The sequence below is a fragment of the Furipterus horrens genome, unplaced genomic scaffold, assembly GCF_987537825.1.
Source record: "Furipterus horrens unplaced genomic scaffold, mFurHor1.1.pri manual_scaffold_1, whole genome shotgun sequence".
Classification (NCBI taxonomy): Eukaryota; Metazoa; Chordata; class Mammalia; order Chiroptera; family Furipteridae; genus Furipterus; species Furipterus horrens.
This window is the reverse complement of record NW_028327171.1, coordinates 10,797,185-10,821,379: the sequence shown is the minus strand read 5'-3', so window position 1 is coordinate 10,821,379 and position 24,195 is coordinate 10,797,185. Positions and strand designations below refer to the sequence as shown.

At 55.6% G+C, this 24,195-nt stretch overlaps 1 protein-coding gene across 1 annotated transcript; it reads left to right on the top strand.

Annotated features, from left to right (window-relative positions):
- Positions 1-581: 581 nt before the first annotated feature.
- On the top strand, positions 582-24,195 carry LSS (lanosterol synthase). The gene is made up of 22 exons (XM_090272436.1): positions 582-702; positions 1,002-1,170; positions 1,948-2,086; positions 3,759-3,867; positions 4,675-4,796; positions 6,060-6,156; positions 7,891-8,026; positions 8,272-8,380; positions 8,959-9,077; positions 10,214-10,311; positions 10,790-10,817; positions 12,577-12,633; positions 13,258-13,329; positions 13,621-13,671; positions 14,211-14,360; positions 15,053-15,149; positions 16,079-16,184; positions 19,960-20,025; positions 20,470-20,550; positions 20,942-21,112; positions 22,084-22,162; positions 22,696-24,195. Exons 1-22 carry the CDS (start codon positions 689-691, stop codon positions 22,825-22,827), a joined length of 2,202 nt encoding a protein of 733 aa, XP_090128562.1. The 5' UTR covers positions 582-688; the 3' UTR covers positions 22,828-24,195.

Genomic DNA, 24,195 nt, shown 5'->3' with positions numbered 1-24,195 from the left:
GAGATGTAAACTGGAGTCCTTATTCCCACTCTTTGTGTTTCCACATGGAGGAACATCCCCTGAAAAAAAACAAAACTTCCAGCCTCTTTTCCACTTCAGGGAAGTGTAAATTAGTGGATCTGGGAGAACAGACAGGGTCAAGTATGCTCAGGCTCCTCGGCTCTTCCTCAAGGGCACGAGCTACTCCCAGCCTCCGGTCCTGCCCTTGCTGTTCCCTTAGTCTGAGGTTCGCGGCTCCCCACATCGGCCTGCCCTCCCGCCTCCTGCGGGGCGGGACCCCCCTCGTTTCTCAGAGCCACCAGGTCCCAGCCGTGCCTGCCTCATCTCTAGAGGCCCGGCTTCATTCCCAGCTAAGGCCCCGCCCCGTCCCCGCCCAAAGGACTCGCCCCTCCCATCCTGTCTAGGTCCGCCCTAGATCACGCCCCAGATCCCTCTCCTCCTCCCACGCCACACCCTCCCAACCCAAGCCCCGCCTCCACCGCAGTGGGGCGTCTCGCGCTCCACCACTGCGATGGCTAGGCACGGCTTGGGGCCCACCCTCGAGGCATTCTGATTGGCTATTGGGGCATCTTCCCACCACGCTCCGCGTTGTCAGCCGAGTAACGCGCCCACAAAGTGTTGCGGAGCCTGGCGGGTGGGCTGCTTGTTTCTGGCTTTGGGAGCAGGTGGCGGAGATCCGACGGCAGTCATGACTGAGGGCACGTGAGTCCTCGCGCTCCGGACCCCACAAGAAGGGAGAGCGCGGTCGGGGCTCTGAGATTGGGTCACAGCGGGAAGGGGGCTTCCAGCCGAGGTTCCGCGTGTGCTGGGGACCGCTTGGCGGGGGCAGGGCCGAGGAGAGACAGGTGGGAGGGGGTCCTGTAGCCAGAGGCAGCAGTGGCGCTGAGAACGTTTCCATTTGGGGAGATGAGGATAACATCCTGCCTGTGGGTTGTTGGAAGTGACACCTCTGGGCTGCGACCTAAAGAAGAGGCAGGATGGCCACTCACAATCGTTTCCAGGTGTTTGCGTCGTAGAGGGGGACCCTGTAAGACAGAGCCTGCCACTGACCTCAGCCGCTGGCGACTCAGCAACGACAGGGGAAGGCAGGTGTGGACATACTTTCAAGAAGAGGACAACCCCGGCCGGGGGCAGACTGCGCTGGAAGCTCACTCCTTGGGATTGGACACTGTAGGTGCTCGAGTTTGTTCCTCACTCTTTGTCTGGGACTCCTGCTCCTACCCCTGTTCCTTAGCTAGCAGCACCAAGAACCCACAGGGAGCTTTCAAAAGCTACCTTTGGAGGGTAGTGTTTTCTTGTTAAAAAAGAAGGGGTGTGTAACGTGGGGCGCGGGCCACATGTCGCGAAAGCTGGTTCTTACAGAAATCAATTGAGTTAAAGATAGGGCGTGAGTGGAGTGGACCCCTTTGCTTCAATGCCTCCATCACGAGGTCACGAGTAAGAATCTACTCTAAATTTTTGTCTTTATTCAGGAAAAAATATTTTTGATCCAATGACTTTCATATAAGAAATGCAGCTAGTCAAAGAGTATGCAGTCTAAAGGGGGTCGTCCTGGTTGAGCCCTGGCCTCCAGTCGCTGCCAGTCACTGCGATCCCCTGGCCCCTTGCTGTGCAAGGCCAGAGTCCCAGGTCTGGGTGGACATCAGTGACCCACCCCGCACTCTTGGGCGCTTGGTTTATTTATTTAGGGTGTCTTGGAGAAGCTGAGAAGAAATTTGCAAATATGTTTGACTGGAACGCAAAGCCATGAGAATGTGGAACTGTCCTTTTGCTTTGCTGAGATGTTAGTAATACCATCATCAAAGAGTTTCAGGGTTTTTACTGAAACAGCTAAAACTTTTAAAGTAATTCAGATTCATTATTTTGACTTGGGCTGTCAATGATGAGGGCTCCTTTAGCCTGGCCACTGACCCCCCTCTTGGGACTCTTCTCTTTTCTCCTTTGCAGGGGAATTACTTTAAAGACTTGCCCAAAGCCCACACAGCCCACGAGGGAGCTCTGAATGGGATGACATTTTACATGGGGCTGCAGGCTGAAGATGGGCACTGGGCTGGTGATTATGGCGGCCCTCTCTTTCTCCTGCCAGGTAGGAGGGTGCTGCCCTGGCCTGTGGACAAGGGCACCCTGGGGCATTATTGGGGTTCTGGCCTGACCTCGTTCAAGCCCTTGGTGTATGTCTGTGGTATGAATGAGAGAACATGCGAACACTCAGGAGCACATGTGGAAAAGCATTGGGGAGGGTTACTGTGCACCCTGCTTATTCTGGACTTGGTCCTGGAAGATGGGAGTGAAGGCACAGCCAGCCCAGTGTTCAGACAAGGGAAGCAAGTAGTGGCCGGGGGTGGGTGGGGGAAGGGTGGCTCTTGAGTTCTGGTGCGGTGCAGTGAGGCACTCCAGGTGGAGGGCTGAGCCTATGCAACGGTGCTGGAGGTGGGCAGGGTAGTGGGTGGAGATCTTTTAAGTCCTGCGTGGGCAGCTTTGGCATGTGAACTCACCTCGAAGGGGTGGCTGAGGAGCTCAGCCAGGTGAACTCTGGGTTAGGAGGATTGCTGCTGGGTTTGGCCAGACAAGACTATTGCATCCTGTGAATGTTCCTCTAAAGAAATACTCAGTCTTGTAGTATGGGAAGTCACCTTCTATAAATGCGTGCAGAAGGACCCTTTTTCCTGGCGGGAGGAGCACGGCAGGTCCCTTGAGCTCCCACTTCCACTTTGCCTCCAAGCTCCACTGACTCCTGGACTGGACAGCTATGTCTTTCTGTCCAGTGGTCCATGGGCCTGTCCTTGGGGACAAGTCTTTCCTTCCACCCACCTGGGGCCCACTGAGACTCTTCCCAGGGTCTGCTTTGACCCTGGGCAAAGCGATAGGACTTGAGGTGCTGCAGCTGCCTCATCTGTGACGTGGAGATGATGAGAATCTGTTGTGAACAGATATGCGTCACTGCGGTGAGCACTGATTCTGGGGTCCAGTCCCCTGAGCTCTAGGCCCAGCCCCACCACTTAGCAGCCATGCCTCAGTTTCCTTCCCTGTATAATAGGGGAAGACACTGGCTCTGCTTCCTGCCTGTGTGTTTCCTGTCTTGACAGCATCATGGCTGTCCTGAAAGGAGATGGGCTTGTTTTCTGTGAGCCCCTGTGGCGTCTCAGCACCGAGCTGTCCTTCTAGGCCATGTCCGTGGTTGGTGTGGTTACCAGGGCTTTGATGCCTCTGAGTCAGTCAGGCACTATTCCTTGGCACACTGTGGCTGGGCTCATCCTGAGACCCCCGTGCAGGGTGTCCAGGCGTGTGGTTGATGGAGTCGATACCGGGGCGTGGGGGGGTGGGGTTGGGGGGTGCCACCTGTGAGCACCATGCTCAGGAGGGCCAGGCCGGGAAGGTTCTTGGTAGCTGTTTATTGTTGTCTATTTCCCCCATTTGCAAAGTGACATATGCTAGTAAATAACTTCTACAACAGAACATATAAACAAGTAAATGTTACCCCAGCCAGGGGTGTCCCAGCAGGCGTGGGTCCTGGAGTGGCTGGCTGAACTCCACACACCTGTGTGGGGAGTGCCATGTGTACTGTTGCTGCCGCACCTGGGGCCTGTTCCCAGAGTCCCTGATGGGGTCAGGAGGAGCAGCCTTTCCAGGCTTGTTTCTGTGGGAAGAAGAATCTTGAGAGTAGCTCCCTGTTGGGAGGGATCCTCAGGAGGAAAGGGGCCAGGCTTAGCAGTGCTGAGTACCTGCTCCTAGTGACGGACATCTTTTCTGCCACATAGGCCTCCTGATCACTTGCCACGTGGCACGCATCCCTCTGCCGGCTGGATACAGAGAAGAGATGGTGCGGTACTTGCGGTCGGTGCAGCTCCCGGATGGTGGCTGGGGCCTGTGAGTCTGCCCGGCCCTGTCACAGCCCATGTGTGCATGCATATGTGCAGAGGTTTTTGTGTAGGACATGCATTTGTTGAGGGGTGGGGTGACTGTAACTGTGGGCCTGGGGTGGGTGAGGGAAGAGTTTTGTCACAGCTTGTGTTGTAAATTGGTTTCATGGCTGGCTGAGAGACTTGAGACCCTCGTGCCACAGTGAAAACCATGTAGGTATTATCATTAAGGCAGAAGGAAATTGTTCTGAGTCTAGGGTGGCAACAGGTGCAGCCAGGGCCGGTCAGCTCTCCCTAATCGCAGCCTGCCTTTCTGTGGCAGGGCTTGCTCTGGGACCAGGGATCTCCCCCAGGGTGGTCAGCTGCCTACCCACCCTGGTCGTGGGCTCTGGTGGCCTACTCCACGTCACTGGCCCCCATTTCAGAACCCCAGAGGGGACACAGGGTGTCTCTTGAATTTGAGGCCCTGGCTCTGACCTGTGGGTCCCAGCACGCCATGACAGATGTTGAGATCTCAGGGTGTTAGCATGCCCTGACACGTTGCCCTGCGTGTGTTCTGTGTGCCATTGTGATGAATAGGCCTTAGTTGGGTAATGCTGATGGAGGTGTAGGAAAGTAAGCAGAGGAGGCAGGCAGGTTCCGCAGGGCCAGTTTGGGAACTGCTTAGTTCTCACGGGTGTTTCTTGTGTTGTCATGTCAGTGTAGGATATTTTAGCATTCCTGATTTTCTGAAGAAATTAGACAGAAAGCATTGCTTAATTTCTTAGAAGTCATAAAAGATATCATTTTGTCACGTCATCTTCTGCTCCTGCAGGCACATCGAGGACAAGTCCACGGTGTTCGGGACTGCGCTTAACTATGTGTCCATGAGAATCCTGGGTGTTGGGCCCGATGATCCTGACCTGGTACGAGCACGGAACATACTTCACAAGAAAGGTATGCCCTGAGCAGCACATGCTAAGTAAGGGGTGCATGTTACCTCAGTTTAACTAGTTCTTATAAATGAGAAATAGAAAGATGCAGCTTCACCCGAACCACTGGGCAAAATATGTGAACAGGGAATTCGCCAAAGCAGAAAAGTAGAAACCATCTAACCTTACCAGTCATTTTTAAAAAGCAAATTAAGATAAGCACATACCCTCCTGTGTGTGGGGTGGGGCTTCTAGCAGGTGGCCCCTCCCCCCTGCCTGTGTGCTCTGAAGGTTACTCAGAAGGCTCTGTAGCCCCCGCTGCTCTGACAGCTTCCCTGCTGCTCTGCAGGGCCTGGCAGGTCTCATCCGCTTGCCTCTTGTGGCCGTTCCTCTGTCCACCTGCCCTCCTGCTCAGGTGCTCACACAGAGGGGCCTCTGCCAGCTCCTCGAAGTCCCTTCGCACCTCAGGGCTCTGCATGCTGCATCCTCTACCTGGGGTCCTGCCTTCCACCCCACTGCTGCTGTGGGAGCTCCTTGTCCTGCCCCTGGCACCTGGGATGTCCCTTCTCTGGGAGCCCTTCCTGACCTGCCCAGCTAGATTAAGCCTCCTGAGTACGTTCTAACGAAATCCGGCATCCTTTTCACGTGTCACTTTTGCCGTGAGTTCCTCGTTAGCCCCTGGTCTCACTGGCTGCTTTTGGGTTCCTTGCTGGGGAGGGAATGTGTTCGGACCATGCTTCCTTCCTTGGTGCTTCCTGGGTTTTGGCCTCCTTGTGAAGCACAGCCAGGACGGTGTTTCTGTGCCTGGGACCTGTGCTGCTGGGGAGGCTCCAACTTGGGCCCGAGTGTCACTGACAACCAGGTTGGAGTCCTGACCTGCCTGCTGAGTGGGGATGCACAGGTCCGGAGCAGCTATGAATGGCCCTAAGAGGAGAAGGCCGCGTGTGCGTGCTCACTGCCCCTCATCACCTTCTCCAGGCCCATGTGGCACAGGCTGCTGTGTGCATCGGGTCCCTCACCTTCCCAGGTAGCTGCCTGTGTGTGTCCTTCCTGAAGGCAGGGTTGCGAGCGCCTCTCCTGGGGCTGGACACACTCATTTTGGGGAAGCTGCTGGTCCCAACCCGTGACTGTGGTTTTTGAAGTCCTGAGCAGCTAGCTCTGGAGCCTACTTCTCATGGGGCTTGGAGGATATTTAGTAGGCCCTTGCCTTCAGTTCATGCAAGAAGGACCTATGTGACCCTCGAGGGTCCAGTTAGAGGGGGATGACGTGGGTCTGTTCTCTCTCCAGGTGGAGCTGTGGCCATTCCCTCCTGGGGGAAGTTCTGGCTGGCTGTCCTGAATGTTTACAGCTGGGAAGGCCTCAACACCCTGTTCCCGGAGATGTGGTATGCTTGCCTCGTGGGGATATGGCTGCTGGGTCCCTGCTGCCTTACTGCAGACAGATGGAAGGAGAGCGGGAGGTGCCTTGGGTTGGGTCATGGGCAGTGGGGTCACCACCCTGCAGGGCTGTTACAGAGCCCCGGTGTGGAAGAGGAAAGCTCTGGCTTTGTTGCCCAGACAGGCATGCTTGCATCTTGTTATTATGGACACTGGGAGCATCTGCAGAAGGGAGAAGCCTAGCACCCCTCCCCAGCCCCAGCACTGGGCCATGCTGTGCTGTTTTGTCTGTCCCCTTGTCTGTTTTGATGGTGAATGTTAAAGTTAATCCCTGACATCAGTCTTTGCCCATGAACACTTCAGAGTGTGTCTTTATAAAAATTTTCTTTTGAATAGAACCACATTACTGTGTACATACTCAGCAAGATCAACGCTAGCTCCTTATTGTCTTGCCAGTGCCTTGTAACATTTTGTGGCTATCTAATGAAAGCTGTGATATCTTCCCAGAAAACGGTCATATGCATATAAGTACCCCACTGTGCCTCGTAGGTGAGACCCAACGAATCCTGCTGGCCCCCTCACTGTCAGCAGGGCTGGGGTGCCCCAGGGAGCATCAGAGAGGTTGAGGGGCCCTTGTGTTAGATGACTTGGGTGGAAGAAGGTTGTGAGGTGAAGAGGCCACTAGGGAGACGACAGCAGGGTCCTGATGAAAGGGCCATGGGCCCAGCCTCCGCAGCCATGATGCGGGGTGACAGTGGCAGAGGGATAGCCAGGTGAAGTGGGAGGAGGGGCAGAGCTTCCTTTGCGGGGCTAGGGTTCTGTTACCCAAGGCTGGCCACTGTGGAAGAGGCAGGGAGGTATCCTGGGGTCATTCCAACATTCCTTAGTGGGGGGCTTGCCAGCTGCTGTGAACTGCCTGATGTGTAAGAGCAGGCAGGGAAAGGTACCGAGTAGGCACCAGGAAGCTGTGGGTGTCCAAGGCACTGTTGGGGGACTGTGTTGTTTGTGCCCCCAACGAGTTGGGCCCTGGCAGTCGCTGTTGGTCTTTGCTGGAGTTTTTGGAAGGATGTGGTTTAGAGAGTAAAAGGCAGGTATGCAGGACGGAGGACAAGAGACCCTGAGCCTAAAATGTAAAAAACACCATTTAGTGAATGGAGGCTCTCAAGAGAGTGAAGGAAGTGGCTCCAGGCTGGGGGGCACCTGCCCGACTCATGACTGGGAGCGGGGAGGGTGCGCTCAGCTCTGCGCCTCCCCATGCTCCACATGGAGGGAGGATGGGGGCTTGAAGGGTCGGTCAGGAGAATACCCAGTGCTCACCCACCCGGGAAGCTGGCCTGGCTGTGCCGACGTCAGAAGACACATGGGTGGAGGTCACCATCCAAGGCTCAGGCTTGACCGTGTTAAATGAACTTCTTACTTTGGAATAATTTTCAATTTCTAGAAAAGTTGCAAAGGTAGTCAGTCCAGAGCCGTCCCACAGACCCCTCGCCCGTTCCTCACTATTACCAACCACTCCCTGTCACTGTGGCTTATCTACAGCTGAGAAGCCAGACTGCCTGAATGTTAGGGTGTCTCTGGCTGACCCAGGAGCGGCCTGTGTCCTGGGGTGCCCGCAGGCTGAGCACGGCTGAGCCAGTGCTGGCCCGGCTCACATTTGTTCCCACTGGGTCTGTGCTTGGAGGCCTGGGCTGTGGTGGTGGTGATGGTGGGGCTGGGCGCCTGCTGATGCGCTGTCCCCCCAGGCTGTTTCCTGCCTGGGTGCCTGCACACCCCTCCACGCTCTGGTGCCACTGCCGGCAGGTTTACCTGCCCATGAGCTATTGCTATGCTACGCGGCTGAGAGCCGAGGAGGACCCGCTGGTCCAGAGCCTCCGCCAGGTGAGGACCTGGGCCGGGTCATCCTCCAGTCTGGCTCCCGAGGGTCTGCAGAGCTGAGCCTCTGAGGTTAGGGTGGGGCCTTCTCCTCCTGTCCCCTCAGTGACTGCCCAGAGGGACTCTTGGGGTGGCTGGGGGTACAGGGAAGCAGGCCTAAGGTGGGGTGGGTGTTCATCAGGGTGTGCCCTGGTGGGGCAGAGGGAAGAGACAGCTGTGGGCAGCTGGGTCTGTCGCACTGTTGCCCCCAGGAACTCTATGTGGAGGACTATGCCAGCATCAACTGGCCCGCACAGAGGGACAACGTGGCCCCTGACGAGGTGTACACGCCGCACAGCTGGCTGCTCCGCGTGGTGTATGGTGGGTGCTTCCCCGGGGCCGGTGGAGCCTCTCTGGTGTCAGCTGACAATGTGAGGTGACGATGAGTTTGACCTCTCTTGTCATCTGCGTTATGTGGTGACGGGCCTGCTATGTACGCCTCATGTCCAGCGGACCTGCCCTGTCCTTCCCCTTGAAATGAGCTGAAGACCTTAAGAGGGTGCAGTCATTCCTTCTCTGGGGGAGAGTAGGGCCGTTCGCCACCAGTCCCAGTCCAGGCTTGCCTCCCTATGGGACCCCCTCGGAGGCCAGCGCAGGGCGCTGTGTGGGGAAGCGATCATGTTCCCTCTATGCCAGGCCCAGGGTGGTGCTGGGACCCTGCCCCGTCAACGCTGAGAAGTAGCTAGATCTCCACTCATGGGAGCCCACCCAGGACAGCAGGGTAGTGTGCCAGGGTGTGCGGGGCAGCAAGGTGTTGAGGGTGAGGGGAATGGGGAGATGGGAGGAAAGAGAGGTGGAGCAGCGCAGGCTGGAGGGGCCCAGGGGCTACCTGTGCCTGGCTGGGCTGAGGCCAGGAATTCCTCTGTGCCCTGTGCTCACTGATGCCCTCACCTCCGCAGCAATCCTCAACATGTACGAACGCCACCACAGCACCAGCCTGCGGCAGCGGGCCATCCAGGAGCTGTATGAGCACATTATGGCTGACGACCGCTTCACCAAGTGCATCAGCATTGGCCCAGTCAGTGCCCCCTGCCCTCTGGGTGCTGTCCTTGGGTGGGCATCTGACTGCAGCCGTGGGGTGGGCGAGGACCTGGGATAGAAGGGCCAGAGGCCAATTTCTGTGGAACTGGGAGTAGGGGTCCCCTGCAGGTGGCCCTCTGATCCCACAGGATCCTGTTCTGCCCCCACCCGCATGCATGGCCCTGCTCCCACACCTAGCACCTAGTCAGGCCACCTCAGGATCTTTTTGGCAAGCCCCTCCCCAGTACCCTCATCTGCCTCCTCTCACGGGATTTAGAGTGCCAAGGGTGCTCGGGCTCCATTCCTGGATCCTGCCAGGCCCGTGACATGGAACACGCACTGCTCTGAGCCTCTGGGCTCCTGACCTGGCTTTGCCTCATGGGGCCAGGTGTGGACACACCTACAGGCAGCGCAGCCAGGTGCACAGCAGCTGGTACAGGGTAGGGGAGGCCAGTTCATGGCTATGGCTGATGGGTGCAGGAGGCAGAGTGGTTTTGAGCCCCTGGGTGGGCCATGACGATGGGTTCTCAGGGTACACCCAGCCCCCATCCTGACCCTGTTACCAGGCATTTTCTGGGCTTTATGGGATGCCAGTGGATTGAAAATAATGATGCTCAACAGAGCAGTCAGTTGTGTTCTTTCCAGCAGCAATGTGAGCCTCGGGCTTTGTCTTAACGTTGCGTAAAGCACCTCTGACTTAAGGCAGTTGTAGGCTTTAGTGGATCTTGATTAGGAGGTCCCAAAGTGGAAGAGCTGGGCCTCTGTAACATGCCACTCTGAGATGTAGCCTTGTGCACAGGTCTGGTCTCTGCATTGCCCCTGTGCCCCTCAGACCCCACACGCCCGCTCTGGCACCTGCATGGTGGTTCTGCTCACTCGCTAGCTGGCTGGGCTCACACCTCTTACAGGTTGCCTGCCCTCCTCTGTGCACACCCTCAACCCCGTCCTGCTTTTCTTCGAGACCTGTAAACAGCAGCATTTCTGGGACACAACAGCGGCTCTGTCTGTCTTGGGGCCTGGAAGCAATGCGTACTCGGGAAATGTGGGTTAGAGCAGAGGGCCTTAGTGGGGTTGGGCTGCATCCTTGCGCCCAGCGGGTCTGGAGCAGAGCCCTGACAGGCCTGTCGTCTGCAGATCTCAAAAACCATCAACATGCTTGTGCGCTGGCACATGGATGGGCCAGCCTCCAGCATTTTCCAGGAGCATGTGTCTAGGATTCCCGATTACCTCTGGTGAGTGCGACGGGAAGGTCCCACTTGGTTGGTGTCACATTAGTCTCTGACCGACGGCTGAGAGCCCAGTGCAGATGTCCATGGGCCCTACTGTTGAAGCAGTAGGTGTGTGTCAGTATCCGCATCTCCATGTCCTGGTGGGGGTGCTGTGGCGTCTGGCATGACACTGGAACCAGTAGTTTCAGGGTCAGTGGAAGCTGGGGAGGGTTGTCTGAGTGGAAAGGTTCACCCCATAGAACAAACTCTGGGTGTTTCCAGAAGACAGAACCAGGAAGCCTGTGAGTGGGCAGGGCAGCTATGGGGGAATGTCAGGAAGGCTTTGGTGATGAGGAGAGCTGGTCATTTATGGTATGTTCCCTGGAGGGGGCCTCCTGCTGCCCCATCACACAACCGGGGGGTGGGGGGGCTGTCTTTGTGTTTCCTGCGCAGTGGGGGCTCTGCCCTCTGCTCCCTGACCTGGCTTTTCTCCTCCCCACAGGCTGGGCCTCGATGGCATGAAGATGCAGGTGAGGGCTGCAGGGCTGGCTGCTGGCTTCCTTTGCAACCATTCCTGCCTGTGGGTTTGTTGGGATTCAAAAGTCACTCCTCCCAAGGCCTGGCAGTGTGGTGAGCAGCTGTAGGCCCTCTGTCCTGTCTCTGAGGGGACGTGGGGTGCCTCCTGGGCTGAGCCGTCTGCAGGGAGTGCTGAGGGTCAGAGCCTCCCACAGTTGTGGGAGCCCTGAGGTTCAGAGCCCCATAGGATTATGGGAGTGCTGAGGATAAGAGCCCTCAAGGGTTGTAGGAGCAGAAGGTCTGTGACCACCACGTGGGAGCCATCTGTGAGCTGTAGTTCAGAACTGTGAGTCAGGACATGATGACCTCAGAGCCCGTGCACTAGGCTAGTGAAATTTAGGCCCCAGGTAGGAGGAGAGCCCTGCCCTCCATACCCTCAGCCTGCCATGCTGTCCCCACCTCTAAGGGTTTGTGGCCTCATCCCCCAGCCCTGAGATGCCCTCCCATGGGCCCTTCTCTGCATGCACTCCACTGGTTTGTGCTGTCTGGATGTTGCAGGTGATCTGGCACCATCACTGCCCCCCACTCCCCAGGATCTTTCCTGTTCGTCACCCTGGGGTGGGATGCCGCATTATAGCGCTGCCTGGGCTGACCTCTGGCTGCAGGGGCCCTGGTTCTGTCTGCTGCACCCACCTGGCTCACTGTGGGAATGTGGAGGTTCCAGCAAGGTGCTCAGGGTGCCTAGGCCACTGGGTCTTCGGGATGGGGCATGGGGTCAGCACCCCCAGTGCAGAGCTCACTTTGGTGCCCCCCTCCCAGCTTCTGACTCCCACACTGCCAATCTCTTGTAAAAGGATTTTCAAAATATGCCAAGTAGGGGAGGGTGGCAAGCCCCCATGTGGGCCCCCTCAGCACCTCAGCACACAAGGGCTTCTTTGTCTTGAGGAAACCTCTGTGTCGCTGCCACCGCGGGTCAGGGATGCCTTAGTATGGTTTGCGATGGGAGTGTTGGTACCAGGATTAGAGTCCAGTGGCGGATCCTTGAGTCACTTCCGGCTAGCTGTCTCCTAAGTGCCCTCTTTCCTGGCGATTTGCCTCTAAAGGGTCCACCTTCTGGATCTGCCCTGTTGCATCCCCTGGGCCCAGTGTTTTCTGCAAACTAGTAGTTAGACCCTGAGGCTTGATCTCGTTCTGGTTTCTTTTGGCCTGGAGGCTTTCCTGGTGGTGCGTGTTCTCCCCACACACATCTGCCTGGACCAGGATACCTGGTGCCCTGTCAGTGTCACCTCTTGGTATGGGCTCAGGTGTTACCTCTCCCATCTCTGTTATCTGTGTGTCTGTCACAGTCCTGCTCTGTTTCACTGGGGTCTGGTCATTGGTGTTCTGATGGGACCAGAGTGCCAACCAGTGGACCGGCCTCCCAGGGTGGGATTTGAGTGGGGGCCTTCCCAGCCCATCTGAGGCTTCAGCCAGGCCCCACCACCTCAGAAGTGGGGGGTGTGTCTGACTTCACTGTGAGTGGGACTAGAGGCTGTCACTGGGAGGGTAGAGGTCATAGGCAGTGGAGGCCACAGGTGGTGGCTGTCCACATCCTGATATGCCCTGATACAGTCCTGGCCTGGCTGGTAGCCCAGTCAAGGTAGGTGGGGCTGCCTGCAGTACCAGCTCCCTCAGGCCTACATGAGCTTTGCGGGGTACACAGAGCCCAGGGGATCAGGATCTGGTGGGAGGCTGCTGCATTGGCTCCTGTAACGGCTCATCCTTTGTGTGCAGGGCACCAATGGCTCACAGGTCTGGGACACCTCGTTTGCCATCCAGGCTCTGCTGGAGGTACGTGGCTGTGTCTCTATTCTTCACCCTCCGCATGACCTTCCTGCACATCCATCCCTGTGCCCCGCATGGACACCTGCTCATCCTGACTCTTCGCTTTTCTGGGCTCCAAGGCCTCTGGGGATGGTCCCTCTGAGGCTGGGTCTTGCCCGGGACCTCGGGGCAGTGGGCTAGCTCAGAGGTTTCTGGAGCAGAGAGCCTGGAGGGGCTCTGTCCCAGGAGACAGGGCAGGGGGTGCTGTTCCAGGCCCTTCTCAAACTCAAACTGCTCCTCTCGGACACTTTGGAAAGAGCTACTGAGCGCATATTAGAGAAAAATGGGAGTGTGTTTTTATTCTGGTGGAATGAGGTCACGGAATCCTGGGGAGCCCTGAGGAGGTTTCTGGGCTACATGGGGCCTGCCTGGGATGGGTGAGGACCATGTGGATGCAGGTGGGCAGCTCTGATGTCCCTCCTGCCCGCTCTACTTCTCCATCATGTCTTTCTGCCTTGTCGGCAGACACTCAAGAACCCGGGTGGGTTTGCTCCTGGTTCCCAGTGGTGGCAAGACATCACCAGGGTCATCCAGAGACCAGCCCACCCACACAGGTTCAGCAGCCATGGCTCAGCTTCTTCTCTCTTCCAGGCAGGTGCACACCACATGCCTGAGTTTTCATCCTGCTTGCAGAAGGCACATGAATTCCTGCGGATCTCACAGGTGAATCCTAGGGACTGCGAGGGGCTTCCCATGAGTAGAGGTGCCCCCTCCCACCCTGCCCTCTCCAGCCAAGGGGTGACCGATTGTGTTTCCCAGCAGTAGCAGTGCATGGGACTGTGGGCGGTGGGCCATGGGGGTGATGCCTTGAGAGCTCCATCAGGCACCAATGGCTGAGAGGCTGCAGCCCTGGGTCCCCCATGTCTTGCTGTGCCAGCCTTGCCCTGGTGTCTCGTGTGGCAGTGACGTGTTTCCTCCTGTGCTTTCCACACATGTCCTTCGGACACTGCCCAGGTCCCAGACAACCCACCCGACTACCAGAAGTACTACCGCCAGATGAACAAGGTACTGCGGTTGCACCTGCCCCCAGAGCCCTGGGAGACGCTCCCTGTTAGCTGGGCCTGGCCTTTGATGAGGGCTCCTCCCTTGGCGTCCTGGGGCTTCTTGCTCTTATGGTTGCACGTGTGGGTTCCTGTGACGCTCCTGTGATGCCCCGACCATGGCGTTGCGCATAACCGAGGCAGCTGAGCCCTGTGGGCCCCTACATATGCTATGTGCACATCTGTGTCCCGAGACGCTTCCAGGCAGACACACATCAGCTATGCAAGAAGCTGTCAGGCTGTGAACCAGAGTGATGGGGAGAGGGCAGAGGGTGGGAAGGCAGTTTCTTCAGTGCCTGTGCCTTGTGTCCATCTTGTGGGGTCTGAAGGCAGTGATGGGCAGAGGCTGCAGTTCTGTGGGTTCCTGTGCTGGAAGCCTGAGGCGGGGACACGTGTGTTCGGCTTGGGGCTGTGGACGGTGCAGTGGCCTTGGTTGATCTCAAAGACAGGGTGTGGGCTTGGCCTTCCACCCCAACCCCCAGTCACGGTCTCCATGCTTTTCAGGGCGGCTTTCCCTTCAGTACTTTGGATTGCGGCTGGATCGTCGCTGACTGCACAGCTGAGGGCTTGAAGTCTATCCTTCTCGTACAGGAAAAGTGCCTTTTTGTGACCACGCACACCCCGCGAGAGCAGCTCTTTGACGCTGTCGCTGTGGTGAGACTCCTGGGCATGGGGCTCGGGTCCCCAGGCCCTGAGGGTGCCGTGCATGCAGGGGTCCCTTGGGTCCGGTTAGGGTTACGGATGAGCTGTGCACTCCTCTGCATTTTCCGCAGGGTCTGTCTCAGCCAACACTCAGTGCCAAGAACGTGAGCCAGAATGGTCACCTGTGCAGGGCCAGCAGGAGGCCCTGGCTGGGTGGGGACTGAGTCTTGCACTTCCCCAATGGGTGTGCAAGCCAGAGTCCTGGACCAAGTCACCAAGGGCAGGCTAAGGCTCGGCCAGGTTGGCTGCTGCGGCCCTGTTTTCTCTCTGATTCTGGAGGCCCATAGACCTGGCTGTTCCCAGGTGCCGCCTTCGGGAGGGCTGACAGCCTCACTGGGTGCCTAACGAAAGAGGAAAGGCCTTTCGGCACATCCATTTCAGTGCATGTCTTCCAGCAGAGGTCACATATGTGACCTAAAAATGCACGCACATGTTGGGGTGTGTGCCCCGATGGTTATTTACAGCGCAGTTGAGGTTGCAGCCCACTGTTAGGACAGCTGAGGGTCTTGGTCTGATGTGAAAACTAGCTTCCTGCTGCCCATCCCTGCCCGCTGGTGCTTAGCCCTGGGTGCTTCCAGAAGGCTCACCCAGGCTTGGGCACCCACACACGCTCAGCTCTCAAGATATGTGGCCTTTGGTTTTAGTTGCTGAACATGAGAAACCCTGAGGGGGGGTTTGCCACCTACGAGACCAAGCGTGGGGGTTACCTGCTGGAGCTGCTGAACCCCTCGGAGGTTTTCGGTGAGTGGCCAGCCTGCCAGCGTGTGGGCACAGCCTGGCCCTGCCTGCCCTAAGGCAGATTTGCTGACCAGAGCCCTGAGGTCTTTCCCCTTGCCGGGGGCAGCGCCCACAAAGGTGCTGACAGATGCTGGCGGCTCCTTTAAGTCAGGGGTCCCCAACCTATGGGCCGAGGACTGGTACTTGTCCGGGCCTGTTAGGAACCGGGCTGCACAGCAAGAGGTGAGCTTGAATGCAATGCTCTTAAATCATCCCGAAACCATCCCACACCCCCAGTCTGTGGAAAAGTTGTCTTCCATGGAATTGGTCCCTGGTGCCAGAAAGGTTGGGGACCACTGCTTTCATGAGTCTTCTGAGCACCAGAGTGTTCCATTCTACTCGGCCTCCAGGGGTAGCCATGGCGCCCCTAATGTGAATAGAAAGCTGTCGTTCTGTCTTGGGGGTCACATCTGGCTCTGGTCCTAGTCTGGACAGGCTCCTGCTGTCGTCCGTGGAGACTGCCCGGTCTCCTGTATCTTGAGTGCTCCTTGCAGGGGTGGTGTTGGTGGGGCTTCTCTCTCTGTGTCCTCGTGCTGTGCATCATGGCTCTGGTCTGTAAGGGCTGGTTCTTTACCCTGGTCCACCTTTGCACGCCCCATGGACCCCTCCTATAACTGAAATGTGGTACAATGGAAGGTTTTCAGGGTGGGGTGCAGCTCTGTGCTGTGTGACCCTCCTTCACTCCTGCTGGCCCGGCTGTCTCCCAGCAGATGGGCCTCCAGGTCACTCAGTCACCAGGTCACGTGGGCTGGTCATTGGTTATACCTTACTTGTTTCCTCCAGGAGATGGTCAGGCTCTTGATGTGCCACGTAGGCCCAACACATTAGGTGCTGTGTCCATCACAATTGGCCTGAATTGCTGAGGTGACACCCTTGATCCTTCACTTTCTCAGGGGACATCATGATTGACTATATGTATGTGGAGTGCACCTCGGCCGTGATGCAGGCGCTGAAGCATTTCCACGAGCAGTTCCCAGAGCACAGGCCAGGGGAGATCAGGTAAGGGCAGCCCGTCCACTCAGGCATGGGTGCCACCAGCTTAGGTGCTGCCAACGTGACATTGAGAGCCATTGTGCTCTAACTAGGGCCCTGGAGTTAAGCTCATATAGATATGGGATGAGTTTCCAATGTTCCGAAACCCAGTTGTTTGCCCTGAAGTGCATCAGCCGCATCAGATAGGTGTACTGGGGCTCCAAGGAGCAGTTATAAACGCAGAAACAGGTTATTCTGCACATCTTAATGTTAAACACCCATACCCCCAGCTCTACCTGTGTCCAAATAAATAGTAGTTCTTAAACCTTTTCCATTGAAGTCTGGCACCTGTGCAGAGCAGCGTGCAGACCTTCTGTGTGGTGCCTGAGGAACTGTCCTGTAGTTGACAGAGTGTGTGACCGCAGGGAGCACACACGTTACCAGAAGCTCCCCTCCTAGTTCTGTGGTCACTATGCTCCACCAGAGAACCCAAGGCGGGGAGTTGCAGGCCTGGCTTCCTTCACTCAGCTTTGTGCTCGGGAGGCTGGGCCGGCAGAGTAGCAGCTCGCACTGTTCTTGGCCATCAGAGTGTCTGCTGAGTGCAGGTGCCGCACTGTGTCCACCCGCTCGTCATGGGTCTGTGGGGGCTGATCATGGTTCTTATGGATCATCCTGCTGTGAACACACGTGCTTATCTGTTGGGCACAGAGGACATCCAGGAGCCATGTCACAGCCACGGGCACATGCCTTACCTTCCCTGCCTGGTGTCGAAAGGCTTATGCTGGGTCCCTACAATGAATTAGGGAGTGTTTTTTTCTCTTTCTTGTCCCTGGAAGAGTTTTTGTGAGATTAGGATGCTTGTTCATGATAATTTAATAGAATCCACTTATAAAACTAGGCCTGGAGTTCTTTTTCTGGGAGAAGTTTACATTTTTGACTTATGTCTTTAGTAGTTATAGGACTGTTCAGGATCTCTGTTTCTTCTTGAGGCCATTTTGATAAGTTAATTTTCCTAGTAATTTGTACATTTTTTTTTTCAGATTTAATGTGTTTTATTGATTAAAATATTACATTTGTGCCAATTTCCCTTCCCTCTGCTCCCCTCCACCCGGTGGCCCCCCTCCCTCCAGTTGTCCCCCCCTTTTAGATTATGTCCATTAGTTGTACATACAGTTCCTCCCAACCTCTCTCCGTCTATTCCATTCCCTCCTACCATGATCCCCAATTCCTATATCATCTCCCTCCCTCTCCCCACTCCCCCTCCCTGTTGACCTCCCCCCACTATGCTTCCCTTACCCACAGTTCCTTTCCACTCTCGTTGCCTGTTTCGTTTGCCTTTGTTTCATCTCCCTAGCTTCTGTTTTTTAAACCAGTCCCTTTAACCTCTCATATAACAGTGGTTTGGATCTAATGAACTCTTTCAGTTTTATTTTGTCCTGGAAACACTTTCTCTGTCCTTCTATTCTGAATGACAATTTCGCTGGATAGAGTATTCGTGGTTGTAGGTTTTGGATTTTCATTACTTTGAATATTTCTTGCCAGTCCCTTCTTGCCTGTAGGGTTTCCCTTGAGAAGTCAGCTGATAGTCTAATTGGGACCCCTTTGTACATAATTCTTTTCTTCTCTCTTGCTGCTTTTAAGATTCTCTCTTTATCTTTAATTTTTGACATTTTGATTATATTGTGTCTTGGAGTGGTTCTCCCTGGGTCCAGTCTCTTGGGAACTCTCCTTGCTTCCTGGACCTGCAAGTCTATTCCCTTCCCCAAGTCTGGGAAGTTCTCCTTTATTATATTTTCACTCAATTTTTCAAGTTCTAGTTCATCTTCCTCATTCTCTGGCAAACCAATGATTCTTATGTTGGGCCTTTTATAGCTGTCCCAGAGGTTTCTGATCCTCTCATTGTTGCTTCCTATTTCCTCTCGCTGCATTGGTTGACTGCTTGTTCCTTCTCCATATTCCAGTTTGTTGAAATGAACTCTGGATTCCTCACCTTCTGTCTCGTATGTGGTTTTGTTCCTTTCGTTATGAAAGTTTTTCGCTTCTTTCATATCTTTTTCCTGCTCTTTTGTGAATTCTGTAAGCCACCTGATAACAATGGCCCAGAACTGAGCCTCTGACAGGTTTCTTATCTGTTCATCTGTCAGGTTCTCTATCTGCTGTCTGGTGAGTTGTGCCACCGGGATCTCTATATTTGTCTGCCACATTTTGACAGATGCGTTTTGTTTTCCTGGGCTGGCTGTGGGGGGCAGTGCCTGTGTACGCGTCACAAATCAGCGACCGGCCGGCGCCTGCCTGTCTGCGACCTATTTCGCAGCCCTGTGGTGCTTTCTGTGGGGGCGGGGGTCCAAGATGGATTCACACAGTTATTCAGCTAGGAGACCGGGATCCGTCCTCCCGCCCCCCTGGGCCTCACTGTTCAAGGCGATGCTGCGGCTGCTTTCCCCAGCGCCGGAGTCGCGCACGCCAGGGGCTTGATTGGAGTCCCGCACGCCAGGGGCTTGATTGCCTCCGGGATTTTTCGCCGCCCCGCCCCGCCGCTCCGCAAACAGCTTTGCCTTCTTTAACTCTTACCTGCCCAAATGGCACCGCTGGTTTATAACTTCATGTGTTGGGCTTCCGTGTAGTTTTATTTTCTGGAATTTCTCGTTATCCTTTGTTTTGAAGTAGTTGTATTCCTCTATAGTTGTAGAGGGAGACCTAGCGTGTCCGTCTAAGCCTCCATCTTGGCCGGAAGTCTAATTTGTACATTTTATCTAAATTTCAAATGTGTTGCCTAAACTTTTCTTATTTTATTTTAACTTTGATTTCCACTATACCTGTAGTTGTATCATTCTTCTAATTACACATATTATGTATTTGTACCTTTACCTACGTATTTTTTTTCTATTGCTGAGTCACAGTATTACTGCGGACTTGGCTTAAAATGATGTGCAATGATCACCTCCCAGCTCCTGGGTCAGGGGTTAGGCTTAGCTGGGTCCTGTCACTGGCTGACAGCTGTCTTGTCTGAGCATTGACTGAGGGAGATCTCCGAGCTCGTGTGGTTGTTGGCAGGTGTCCATTTCTTGTGCAATGTCAACCTCAGGACCCTTTTTCTTGCTGATCGTTGGCTGGAGGTCACCCTTCATTTATGGACCTGTGGGCCTCTGTGCGGCTTTGTGAAAGCCGGCAGAGGAGAGAATCAAGAGAGAGGGACTCTGCTGGCAAGAGGGAGGACAGAATGTCACAATATTCAGTCACAGGATTGATATCCCATCAACCCTGCAGGAATCTGTTGGTTAGAAATAAGTCTCAGGTGCCACCCACACCTGGGGTGGATGATAGGGTGGTGAGCCCCAGAGGCGAGGGTCATGGGGCACCTCAGTCTTTACTTGTACCTCCTCTCTGGCTGTTGTCAGAGAACCAGTTTTTCTTCAGAAGTACCTGTTAGACTTGTGATAAAGCTTCTCTGTCCTCTAAATCTTTTGTTTTCCCTCTGATTTTTTATTTTTTATAATTTTGTTTTATGTGATTTATTTAAGCCTCTGCCATCTCTGCCACTATTTTCAGGGATATCAATCCTGTTGTAGCTGCTTCTAACATTGGTTCATCCCTGAGTGTTTGCTCTCTTCTTGCATTTAACTCCTTCCTGCGTCCTATAGATGCTTCTACTTTGACCTTGTATCTCCTCTCTGTTTGTTCATTTTTACATATTTTTAAAAGGGAGACCACACTTATTCTTTTTGAGACTGTAAAATGGATAGGAATGAGTAAATTGCTCTTTTGCTGGAATGTTCATTGGGCTGTCCCCCTTGTGCTGCAGGGAGACCCTTGAGCAGGGCTTGGAGTTCTGTCGGCAGAAGCAGAGGGCTGATGGCTCCTGGGAAGGGTGAGTGCGATGCGCGAGACCTGGCACAGCTGCACTCATAGTGCGCATGTGCTGCACTAGAGGACTCGGGCAGGAAGCTGCCAGCAACAGACCTGGTGGACCTTGTCCCTTGTGAATGCCTGCCCTTCACCCTGGCGGTGTCTGGTAAACATGTTGGGCATGCTCCGTGGCCTGTGCCTTGTTTATTGGGTCTGATTATTCACGTTACTCCCCACCCCCCGGATTTGGATCAGTTCTTAGCTTGCTTGTTCCAGCAGACAGAGCCATCCTCTGAGGGCTGTGGGCAGGTCTGCCTCACTGGCGTTAAAGCTCTGTGGTTGCTGTGGATGTTTTCCTTGAAAATAACCATAGCCTCCCCATGCTGGAGGGTGTTCCTGTCCTCTCATCCTCGCTGTGAACACGGCCTGGGTGGCTGAGGCTCTGTGTCACTGTGTCTCCTTCCAGCTCCTGGGGAGTTTGCTTTACCTACGGAACCTGGTTTGGTCTGGAAGCTTTTGCCTGCATGGGACAGATTTACCGAGATGGGTGAGTGTGGGCATTTGCCCCCTCGTGGGATAGGGTCTTCTCAGCATGATGCTTCGTTGGGTGGGTATCTTCCTTTGATGTTGATTTGGGGGTGTTTTACATTTTTGAAATAGTAGGAGGGGCTAGAGTCCAGGACACTCATTGGATTGGCTTGAGGGAAGGGCAGAGGCCTCAGTCTGAGCTGTGTGCAGTGGCCTCACACAGTTCTGCTCATCTGGGTGGGTATTCGTGGGGTGGTCACGGCAGTGAGGCCACCTGCAGCTACATAGCATTTCACTTTATCCATGGTGGGGTGGCCCTAAGAGCAGCCCCCCTCCCCATGGCCAGGGTGAGAATCAGGGGCCTTGGACCTCCACTGTGTGATGGCATCTTATGTCTGGTGTCTTTGCAGGGCCGCCTGTGCAGAGGTCTCCAGGGCCTGCAACTTCTTGCTGTCCCAGCAGATGGCAGACGGAGGCTGGGGGGAGGACTTTGAGTCTTGTGAGCAGAGGTGTTACGTGCAGAGCGCCCAGTCCCAGATCCACAACACGTGCTGGGCTCTGATGGGGCTGATGGCCGTCAGGTGGGTGCGGGCGAAGGCAGGAGACCGAACGTGGTGACTTGGGCAGGGTGTGGGCGGCTGAGCTCTGCATGCAGGGATGGGAGGAAGTGAGGTTGCAGGGTTTGGGGGGCAGAGTTGTAGGTCCATCTGAACCAGCGGGTTCCTACAGAGAAGCTCACTGCCACAGTGACACAAGGGACACTGGAGGCCTCAGGGAAACAGTGTGAGATGTGTACAATCTACAGCTGCACTTCATGGTCTTGCCTGTGTCCACAGCAGTGCTCAGTCATGTGTGCGCGCAGGCAGGTGTACACACAGAGGTTTGCATGCTCAAATGTGTACACACATGCAGATGCACATACAACACTCACACATATGTACACATGGATGTGCGCAGTATCCCAGTCTGTGCTATTGGGTTCGGGGCCATTTGGGGAATCTTCCTAAAACCCCCTACGAGCTAGGCCAGGCTAGTGTGAGCAGCAGGGGCCTAGTCTGTGGGAATCTCAGGGTCAGGGGGTCAGGGACTGGCCCTTTGTCTGCCTCCCACAGCTGAGCTCAGTCCTGAACCTGCAGGGATGAGCCAGGCTAGCACACAAGGCTTCTGTGGCCCTCAGAGGGCCCTGAGCACCAGTGGGCAGGTGGGCCCCAGCTTGGCCTCTTCCTCTCTTGGGGGATGTAGAAGAGCAGCAGTGCGGTGGGTCTGGAGCGGGCAGGAACCCTCATCGCCCTCGTTCATGGAGCCGCCCCCCTGGCCTGTCACCTGCGCACTTGCTGCATCTTCCGCTTCTCAGGGTGGAGCTGTGCAGCGATGGCCTGAGGTGTGCTGACTGATTCTAGTGGTGCCCATACCACGTGTGTGTCGGGTCAGGTGTTTCACATCTGTGCCCTGTGCTGGGCTGCGGGCGGTGAGGGCCGGGTTTCGGCTGCAACCAGGGGCGGTCTCATCCACAGAGTGGGGACGGTGTGTTCACGGCCTCCTCTTCCCGCAGGCATCCTGATGTAGAGGCCCTGGAGAGAGGAGTCAGGTGTCTGCTTCGAAAACAGCTCCCCAATGGAGATTGGCCCCAGGTATGCTGTGGGGGCTCAGCACTGACCTCGATTTCGTATCCCCTCCTGGCCCTGTGTTGCTCACAGAGTGCTCATGGGCACGGTTTAGCTTTGAGGATTTGAGATTGAGAAATGCCACTGATCTGTAAAAGCAGATCGGGGATGGTCCTCGAGAACCTTGCTATTTGCAAATGAAGCACTAGCTTTGGGGGGCAGGGCTGGTGGTGCCAGGAGGTGCTGGGAGGCACTGGACAGTCTTCGGGCTCTGCCTGATGGCCCCTCGCTGCCTGATCCCTGCTGGCGTGGGGTCACGAGGTCACGTAAAGCTAACTCCCCTCCCCTGGATGAGTCTGGGGTCAACATACCTGGGCTGGGCTGGTGACCAGGCCGGAGGGTGCTGCAGGTGGAAGGGTCCAAGAGCTGGGAGGGCTGCTGCTGAGGCTCTGCCGGGCTGACTCCCATGAGCTGGCCAGCCCTCTGCCTGGGGTCTCAGTTCAGGGAGTCCCTTGGCTACCCGGTGGAGCCTTTGAGCTTAAGTTCCTGTGTCCTTTCAGGAAAACAACTCCGGGGTCTTCAATAAGTCCTGTGCCATCAGCTACACGAGCTACAGGAACGTCTTCCCCATCTGGGCCCTTGGCCGCTTCTCCCGCCTGCACCCTGAAAGTGCCCTTGCTGGCCACCCTTGAGAGGGAGCCTATGGGTGCCTGGCCGCTGGGGCTGCTGAGTGCGGTTGGGGCCTCTCACCTGGACACGGGAGCCCTTGTAGCCCTGCCCTTTCCTCCCCACTCTGGAGTGAATCCTGGGACCAGGCCTGCGTGGGGGCAGGGCTGGTGGTTTAGACACTTGTCAGTGTAGGGCCAGGGTGAGAGGAGGAACAAGATGACCTGTGTGACACTGGAGAAGGCATGGGGCATCTGCAGCCCCTGCATGGTCTGCGTCCTTGCGTGAGCAGAGGGCTGGGAGGGCTTTCTGGACCAATAATAGTTCTCAGCAGTTGTGCCTTATCTGCCTCCTGCCCGGTGCTGGGCTCACCCCCAGGATGGCTCTTCCTGTGGCTTCTCCCTGTTGGACTGAGGGAGGTGACAGCTCCCCCGAACAGCTGAGCACCCCAGCCTGTCAGTCACCACCCACTGAAGCTGGCCAGGCAGGTGTGATGCCAAGACACTCGTGGCTGCTATGACCTTCACACCCTAGTTTGTTCTGAGGCGAAGTGGGGGCCAGATTTCCGGGTGACCGGTGCTGCTCGGATGGTAAACCTCTCAGTCCCCTCTGGCTAGCCTAGACCTGTCTGGTTCGGTGTGCGTGGACCTGGGGCCCAGAAGGGACACTCTGGGACTTGGGTTTGCCTTTGACCTATGAGGATGAGTGACCCATGTGCTCACAGCTTCCCCGGGGGTGTAGCTGTGAGGAGTCACCAAGAGCTTTGATGAGGATAAAACCAAGGCTCGGTGTCACCCCGGAGGCCCCACCCAGTGCCACCGCTGCCTGCCATTTCTCTCTGCTAACTCCTGGGCTGACGGCAGCCCCACACTGAACTCCCCCAGCCGCCTGGCCCCCCTCAGGCAGCCTCGTTCTCGCCGTCCCAGAACCCACCAGGGCCCTTGCTGCCCGTGGGGGCTTTGCACAGGCGGCCTTCCTCCTGCAGCTCGTGTGGCCCCTGGACCTCGTCCCAGGCTGTCCGGGCCGTCAGTGTCTCATTTCCACGAAACGGGGAGCTGCTTGAAGATAAGCACATGTGTCTCCAGTTATTTCAGGGGAAAATATTTGCCTCAACTTGATTAAAAATCCAGTTTTCTGTCCTGGGAAAATCATTGAGGTCTTGGATTCAAATGGTCTTATTTTCCTTTATCAGAGTTTGAATATTATGCTGGGAAATTTTCTCTGGAGTCATGTGAGGTTTTCTGTTTACCACGATGTAAACTTCACACCCTTTCCTTTGAGGAAATATTTAACTCACAGTGGGAACTTACCTCTAAGAAAATACTTTTTCTTACTGAACATAATCACTATTGCTACATAAATTTTATTTAGGCAATAAAAATGTTTTAAGAATC

Excerpts from the sequence above, each read along its gene's own strand:
- LSS (XM_090272436.1), top strand. Across the intron at positions 13,330-13,620 it reads AATTCCTGCGGATCTCACAG|GTCCCAGACAACCCACCCGA; the intron begins GTGAATCCTAGG and ends GACACTGCCCAG. Across the intron at positions 20,026-20,469 it reads GCTGATGGCTCCTGGGAAGG|CTCCTGGGGAGTTTGCTTTA; the intron begins GTGAGTGCGATG and ends GTCTCCTTCCAG.